The sequence below is a fragment of the Vidua macroura genome, chromosome 3, assembly GCF_024509145.1.
Source record: "Vidua macroura isolate BioBank_ID:100142 chromosome 3, ASM2450914v1, whole genome shotgun sequence".
NCBI classification, from domain to species: Eukaryota; Metazoa; Chordata; class Aves; order Passeriformes; family Viduidae; genus Vidua; species Vidua macroura.
The window spans coordinates 3,207,595-3,216,163 of NC_071573.1; the positions used below are offsets into that span (position 1 = coordinate 3,207,595).

The window sequence follows — 8,569 nt, forward strand, 5'->3', positions numbered from 1 at the left end:
GTAGTTTGGGAGCAACGAAAAGAATGAGGAGGACAGACCAGCTGCTCATTTGGAGCAGTGGAGGTTGGATGAGAATTTGTGAGAAGTGCAAACCTCTGCAGTTAAGCAGCCAAGAAATCAATAGGATGGAAACCCTCAGGTGTAACTTTTGGTTTTATTTGCCCAGCTATTACCGTGTGTCATTTATAGGTGTGTGTTTAATGTCTGTCCAGGCACCACTGCAGGCCCTCTGGGATTTTTTTTTTGCTGTGTTTCATGCAGTGGCCTTCCCAGTTACAGAAGTAGATAAACTGACTGTGCTAAGGAGCAATACCAGAGGTGGCCAGCGGGTGCCAGACCAGCTCCACAAAATTCCTTGCATCACCGGGCAGCAGGAACAACGTGTGACTCGCCTTTGAGGATGGCGTAAGCACATTTAAATGCACCCTGCTGTAAGGGTGGTACTAAATGCACCCTGCTGTAAGGCGGGGTGGTTCCCGTTCATGCCTCTTGTTATGCTCCTGCTTCCAAAGGGACTTAGTACCCCACCAGCACATGGGGTGAGAAGTGTTTGTTGCCTCTCTTCCTAAGTATTTCAATGTTCTGTCTGATTCTTGGAAGTTTCATAGGGGAATAAGAGCTGTCTCTGTGAAATGTGCACCTGTGTCTGTTAAACGCTGTGCAGTGTCAGAGTTATGGATGTTTTGCTTTTGGCCTCCCTCTGTGCTATGGGAATTGATTTATTTGTTAAAAAAAAAACCAACAAAACAAACACATTTTTGTGTTCATGACTTTTGCTAATGGCTTCCCTGTCCCAAAACAACTATCCCAATGACCTTGGTTAAGTATAAACAAACAAAAGTAAAACGTGCTGTTGGAGAGGAGGAGGATGACATGGAAAGGGAGAAAATAAGGAAAGGTTTAGGATGCACAACTAGTTCTTAGAGAATTCCTGATTCCTGGCAGTGGGCACAGTGAGAGACTTGCCTCTGCTGCCATGGCCTTCCAGCCGTGGGGAGAGCAGCTGCTGGGGCTTCCCTGATTCTGCCAACAACATGTGGGCTGTGTGGCTGTGATTTTGCCAGAATGTGGAAAATGCATCCTTTGAATGTATTTTGATGGTGTCCGACATCACCTGACTGGAGCAGCTTGGTAGGCAGGACGCCCTGTGGGCAGTGCCATGGCAGGGATCGGTGGCTGGCACTGTCAGTGTTATTTTTCCAGGCAGGCTCCCAGTCTAGATGTGTGGGAAGGCACCAGCAGCTGTATCAGCCCAGCGAGCAGCAGCACACGGAGGAGACCCTCATCTGCAAAGAGCCCGTCACCCCCTTTGCTGCCCCCATGGCGGCACACGATGATTCCGCCGCAGGTGAAGGGCTGCAGCATGACTGGAGACTCCTTCAGCCAGGACTTGTTGCAATCCCGTTGCTGCAGCTGTGCCTGGAGGGTGTTTGCCTGCAGAGGTGCAGCCAGTGCCCAGGAATGCTGCTCGGCCCAGAGGGGCAGAGTTTGTACAAAAGCTGCATTCAAAGCGCTGAATGCGAGACCCCGGAGCCGCTGGCAAGTGCAGCAGCTCTTCTTCATTCTGTGCAGGTGAGAGCCTGTCAGAACCCAAGGTGTCCCTCAGACACTCTTGGATGTTCCAGGTCCAGGGCAGAAGCCTCTGAGACCCTGGCAGGCAGCCAGAAACCCCTGTGGCTTTGAATTTGACCCATGGAACAATTTACCAACTTTGCAGGAAGAACAAGAAATCACAAAAGTTTAGACATTATAATAGAAGTAATCACAAAGTGAAAGGAAGGATTTTTGAGTGCTGTACAGGGGGGTTTTAGGCCTTGTACAGAGGGGTCTGAGTTTTGTACATGGGGGTCAGAGGTTCTGAGATGGAGGGATTTGGGCGTGCCCTGTCCTCCTCCTTTCTCCTTCCTATTCCCCATGTTCTTGGTGATGTTGGCACTCACAGAGTGGTTTGGAGTAGAAAATCACTGTTCAATATAGGTAATAGGCATTGGGGAAAAACCATAAACATTTAACACGTAATGTGTGATATAAAAGATGGCACCAGCCCCTTGGGCAGGAGAGACGGAGAGAGATGCAGAGGGAGAAGGAGTCAGGGAGAATGTCAGGGAGTCTGTGTGCCTTGAGATAACATACAATAAACTGCCTTGAGAGCAGACAACTGAAGACTACTGAGCCTTTCTTTGAAGGCACGGGTTGGAGGAGAGACTTTACCACCACCCGGGGTCACCCCAATCTGGGGGAGACTCCGACAAGAGCCCAGCCTTGGAGCCAGTCCCTGGGGACAGGGAATTGCTCTGAGTATACTTTTCATTTTTCAGGGACAGTCCAAATGAGAATTGTTTTGAGGCAGGTGCTGTAATGTTGGGTTTGGGTGTGTCTGCAGGAAAGAAAGCTGGAATAAACCCCTGCCACAACAGAGGAATTTGCATGGTCAGTTTACACCCTACAGATACACTGATCATATCAGCCCACTGAACACTGGGGGCGTCTAATGCAGAGTGCAAAGCTTCTTTGAATAGGTAGGAGAGATGAGACCTGAAGAAATAATTTTGCAGATGCAGAAAAAGGGATCAGACCCACTGGTCCCTTTGCTCAGGCTTAGTTCTTCCAAATGCTGGGCATGGCCCCTTTGGAATGATTCCTTTATTGCTGATATGCACCTGGAATACTGAATGCAGCTGGGGAGAAGTATTGCTTAGTAATTTAGGTGACATGTTTGCTGGATAAATTCTGGACTAGAAATGAGCTATACCATTAAAACTTAATTGTCGCTCTTTTATTATTGACCTGACTGTTCTACAGGGGATAAAAATCCTGATTTAAGAAAGGTATTATTTTTTTTTTTTTTACTGCTTAGCTGCCACATGTTTTTATCCTCTGTGAAGTCATGTAAAGAATGATTACTCCGAGTTCTAACAACTCTGTTGGAGAGTATTTCAGACTGACCTGCCTATTGTGCTATTTCCATGAAGAAGATTCTGAATTGTTAGGAACTGGCAAGATCAGAAATGTTTTGAGGCAGATCATGTTTATGTTGGGTTTGGGTGTCTCTGCAATAAAGCAAGCAGGGAATAAAGCCCCGGAACAATGAAGCAGAGCAAAAGTGGAACGTTTGGATGGTCAATTTGTTCCCTACAGCTCTCGGCCAGCTGAATTCTGGGGTCCTCTAGTGGGGAGTGCAGAGCTTCTTTTACTTCCACCGCCTGGTGCCATTGTTTGTGTCCCACCACTTTGTTTGATGTGAAGAGAAATAAACAAAATCCCACACCAACAAGCTGCAACCCAGAACTGAGTGGGAATTACAGAAATAAAGACCTTGAAAAGTAGCTTTGGAAAGGGTCTGCTTCCTAGACAGTGTGAAACCCTCAGGCCTGGCCTGGCTGGGCTTAGGGCTGGCTGCCCTTGGGAAGGGAAAGGGATGGAGTTGGGGTTAACTGTAGTTCAACCGGAGCCTCCAGGAGTGGGGCTATTGGCCCTGGATCCACTGTTGATCAGTCATCCAGCGCAGCAAACGTGAGAGCTCGCTGGCTCTGAGAGGCCCCACTCAGAGGGAGGTTGCTGCTGGCAGCTGCTGTGGTCCAGGAGAGCTCCCAGGGCCTCCTTTTGGAGTGCTGTTCATGGGCCTCAGTCCTAAAATCCTCCATCATGGCCACACTTTGGGTCAGCAGCCTGCCTTTGAAAGTGGGGGAAGAAGGATGTCATGGCATTCAGACAACAAAAGTGGTTTCCAGGGCTGTTCACAGAAATCCCCAGGAGCTCATTAGACAGCACAAGTTCCTGGGAGCACTCAGCGTTTCTGAAAAACTCCAGAGGAGCTGAGCCCAGGGGCTGTTCAGCAAGGCCCAGGCCTGACAAGCGTTTCTCAGATCACCGTGTGGCCTGACAAGGCCAGGGGGGATTCACCACCACAATCTGAAGCATCAAGTTTTGATGGAGGGTAAAAAGCCATGGCCCAGTGGAAATGTCCTCAGGCCTGTGGGAGAATCACAATGCAGATCCTTGTGCTACTGATTCCACCTCTCCTCTCTTTGCTAAATTCTTGGTGGCAAGGTCACTTAGGTTAGACACACGGCTCACAAGAAGTGCTCCTGAAGTTTTCTGCACAATGCATTAAAGTGAGAATTGTGTCACATCCAAAAATCGTGTCCTGTTATGGTTTAATGACTATTTTGAAAAATTTCTGGAGCAGCAAACTTGCTTCCTCAAATATTTACTGTGCATGGCATGGAGCACAGAGGAAAGATTTAATGTTAAAAGCATTGCCCAGGCAATGCTCTTTTGACAAGTTCTGCCCTGAGCTTTCCTTGGGAAGATCTGAAAGGTTCAAGGTCACTAGCACAAGCTCCTGCAGTGGCTGCTGGCCAGCAGAGCAGGGCTGTGAGCTGTGAAACAAGTGTTGCCACAAGCAGCAGCTTCCCCAGGGCAGCAAATCAAGAGCTGGGAAGGTGCTGATCTGAAGGCCAAACCTCCTTAGCTCCTTCTAAAAGAGCTGGAACAGTTCCTCATTCCAGTGAGGTGGATGCTGGACACCACAGCTCTATGTGAGGACTGGACACAAGTCTGGTCCCACTGAGTGCTGTGATGTTTCTGCAGGAGCTCTGGGCTCCTGTGTGTGCTGGACACAACGGGGAGAGAAGGAGCCAAGTGCACTCCTAAACTTCCAGATGGCGCAGGATGTCTCCCAGACCCAACCTGCCACCACCTACAACTTGGGCTGTGCTGGCAGTGCCAAACACCTCCTGCAAACTGACATCAGGAAATCTGGGGGGTGAGTTTTGTTTCCCGTGGGAAAGGGCCGGCGTTCATGTCCAGGGGCTGTTGCTGTGTTTTTCACGTTGCTTTACCCCCCTGCCAAATGCTATCTATGGCTGAGAAAGGACACAGAAGGATTACCCTGGAGGAAGGGAGGCCAAAAGCTCGGAAAAGGATGAAAGAAACGCTCCGATGGTGACAACAAGAAAACAATTTACTTTTGACAGCAAATGAACACCTGCCACCCTCCAGCCCTCCCAGCCTGGCAGGCCGAGCGGAGCCGTTTCCATGGCATGAGGTGCTGGCAGCCTGCGGAGAGAAACCAGAGAGCCACGGTCAGTCACAGAAGGCTCCTGTGCCCTGTCCTGCCATGGCCTGTGCCCGGGCCAGGCTGCTGGCTGTGCTCAGAGCCCAAACCTCCCGAGCCATTCTCTGTTTCGAGAGAAGGGCAGCGTGGCAGGCCACGTTCCACCTCCTCCGCTTCAGCACAGCACAGCAGCCTCCTCAGCAGCTGCAAGGGCGGGATGCCCGTGTGCCCGCTGCCCTCTGCCCGAAGCCCTTCTGCCAGCCCAGCTGTGGAGCCGGGTACCCACCTCTGCAGACCTGCTGCCAGGAGAGGAGCCGATCCCACACAAGGTCCTCGTCCTTCTTGAAGGGGATGTCCCCCCGCAGGGGCAGCGCTGGCACTGGACACACTCCACGGATGGTGCAGGTGCTTCCCTGCCTGGTCCGGGCACCAGCTGTAATCTTCCTGGAAAAAACAAACAACAATTGTGTGAAAGTCAATTCAAAAGAATACATGGAAAGAGGAAAATGTGTCAAAGGTTATCACAGGCCTAGGGAGGGTCTGACCACTCTATGCAGGAATTAAACCTCTCCACAGGTGGGGAAAAACCCCACCTTTCCCACCTGTAAACCCACCCCCTCCTCGAGGGCCTGCAAAGCAGACCAGCTGGGGCACAGCTTTGGAACCCGTCCCCCTCTGCTGCCCCCATCCACATGGATGGATGCTTTGTCAGGCTGGCTGCCCCCGCCCCAGCCCGTGCCAGGCTGGCTGGCAGAAGCTGTCAGCAAGGCCAGGAGCCAGCTCCCCTTCCACAACACCCAGCCCCTGTCCCACCAAAAACCAGCCTGGCAGCCGGGGGAAAAATTAATATTCCCCAGCGCTGCCGAGCGGGGAACCTGCGGCGCGTGGCCAGGCCGAGCCCTGCCATGCCTGGAAGCACGAGCATCCCCCCGCCCCTGCGCCGGCTGGGGACTCATCTTGATTTCATCGGGGCGCAGAGCGTGTCCTCCAGGAAGGGGCCGCAGCCAAAGCCGGTCGGCTTTGCCCCGCCAGCGGCCAGCTCCAGGATGGTGTTCCCAGCTCCACGTGGTGCTCCAGAAGAACACGCCAGCTGTGCCTCGGCTTGCGGGGACATCCCGATGCCATTGAGCTGCAGGGGGATGTTTCCCCTGTTCCAGTCCGCGGCACCTTCACCGCACTGCCACCACTTCTCCAGTGGCACGGGGAGCACTGAGCCGCTCCCTCCACAACTCGCCGGGGATCAGTGGAAGCATCTCCTCGGCTGCGCTCTCTCCTCCGTGCCGCAGCCGCAGGGAAACGCTCTCAGGGCTTTTCTTTGAGCTCCACAAGGTGCGTGCAGCTGGTTCTTGCTGGGCTCCTGGATTCTACTGTGCAGAGGGATGGATCTCTGCTGTCTCCTTGGCCAGGTGAGGCTCTTGCAGCCAAGAATGCTCAAAAAGGTCTTCCAAGGATGGCCTGTCTGTGGGGTCCATGGATAAACACCACATGATGAGGTGCTGGCACTCTGCAGAGACAAACCAGAAACCACTGGTCAGCGGGACAAGGCTCCTGTCTGTGCTCTCCCAGATTAAGTGGGGCTCAGGACACACTAGGAGTGCTCGGAGCCTTCCTCCCATGCCTTGAAGGAGCACTCCCACCTTGAGACACCCGGGCTGGGAAGAAGACCTGGCCCCGGATGATGTCCTCATTGGTGTTGAAAGGAAGGTGCCCACAAACTAGGTCATAGAGCAGGATGCCCAGGGACCAGATGGTGGCTGGCTGGCCACGGTAGCAGCCGGAGAGGATCCACTCCGGTGGGCTGTACTCCGGCGTTCCTATGGGACACAGAGGAGCTCATCAGCTCACCTGGCTGACGCTGCTCCCTCCCTCCCTCCCTCCCAGCCAGCTCCCGTTCCACAACAGGCAGCCCCTGCCCCCCGCCAAAAAGCAACTTGGCTGCAGCCGGCTGAAGAAAGATTCCCCTTCTTTCCCTCCCTCTTCCCCCCGTGCCAGCAAAGGGGGGAACCTCCGCTGCCTGGACACCTGCCATCCGGGTGTACAACGTGTCCCGGAGGATCGTGCCGCAGCCGAAGTCGATGAGCTTCGCCTCGCCCGTGGCCAGGTCGACGAGGACGTTCTCGGCCTTGATGTCGCGGTGCAGGACGCCGCGGCTGGTGCAGTGCCGCACGGCCTCCAGCACCTGGCGGAACAGCCCCCGCGCCACGGGCTCCGTCAGGAACCGCCGCTCGTGCAGGAAGTCCCAGAGGTCCTGACAGCGCTGCGGACGCTCCGTGACCAGCGCGAAGCCGTCGGGCAGCTCGAACCAGTCCAGGAGCCGCACGACGCCGCGGAAGCCAGGGCACGACACCATCCACAGCAGCGCCAGCTCCAGGGGCACCAGGGCGCCGTTGTGCTGCGGGGGGACCGCGGTGCCCTCAGCGGGGCCGATGCTGCGCCGCGCCTCGGCCACCCCCTGCCCGGCCCCGCCGCCGCTCGCCATTGCCCGGCCCGGGACGCTGCGCGGGCCCCGCTCACTCCCCGCTCGCTCCCCTCGCAGCCTTCCGGCTGCCACCCTGCCGGGCCTCGCCTTAGCCCCGCCCGGCACGCCCCGCCGCCTTCTCCCGCTGGCCCCGCTCACTCACCAGCCGCGCCCACTCCGGGATGCGATCGCGGCACACTCGCTTGATGGCCACCTGCAAGCCAAGGCGAGCGCCGGGCTGAGCTCGCCGCCCGCCGCCCGCCGCCCGCCGCCCCCTCCGCTCCGGCCCCGTCTCTTACCGGGGCGCCGTCGGCGAGCCGGGTCCCGCAGTAAACGCTGCCGCAGCCGCCGCTCCCCAGCAGCGGGCCCTCCCGGTAGAGCTGCTCCAGGGGAGGCTTCTCCGCCCGTGCGGGCGGCACCGCGCTCCCGCTCTTCTGCCCCGGCAAGCCGAGCGCCCGGCGCGCTGCTGCTTGCCGAGCCGCCCCGGGCTGCGGCGGCTCGGGGCCGGCGGCCGAGCTGACGAGCGGCGGAGCTCGGAGCGGGGAAGCTCCTGGGGGAGCTCCCGGGGACGGGGCGGGAGCCGGGCGGCAGCGGGGCGGCTGCGGGCGGAACCGCGGCAGGGGCTGCGTTCGGGGCTGGGGCCGGGCCAGAGCCCGCGCCAGGCGGAGCCACAGGACGGTGCTGCCCCACCACAGCCAGAGTGAGGAACTCTTCCAGAGACTCTTGCAGAGGCGCCACAGCCAGTCCGGAGGGAACCTGGCGGAGGCGAGACTGCGGCGGGCCGGGCATGGCCGGGCAGGGGGCCGACCCACCCACGGGCGCCTTGCGGGACGCGGCATGAGCCGGGCTGGGAGAGGCGGGACACGGACGGGACGGGACGGGAGTGGAGGGAGTGTTCGACGGAGAGCGAGCGGAAAGTCGAGCGGAAAACCGATCTAGAGAAGCGCTGCTGCTGCTGCTGCTGCTGCTGCTGCTGCTGCTGCTGCTGCTGCTGCGGAGCCGCCGCAGCTCGCGGACGTTCCTCCGTTGCCTCCGCGAACCCAACGGAGGAG

General features: G+C 56.7%; 1 protein-coding gene across 1 annotated transcript; it reads right to left on the reverse strand.

The window, feature by feature from the left end:
• Positions 1–4,948: 4,948 nt before the first annotated feature.
• Positions 4,949–8,569, reverse strand: LOC128805816 (serine/threonine-protein kinase pim-1-like). The gene is given in 6 exon segments (XM_053974765.1): positions 4,949–6,434; positions 6,436–6,563; positions 6,697–6,873; positions 7,082–7,451; positions 7,681–7,731; positions 7,817–8,569. Coding segments are annotated over 6 exon segments (1,401 nt in total). The 5' UTR covers positions 8,357–8,569; the 3' UTR covers positions 4,949–6,299.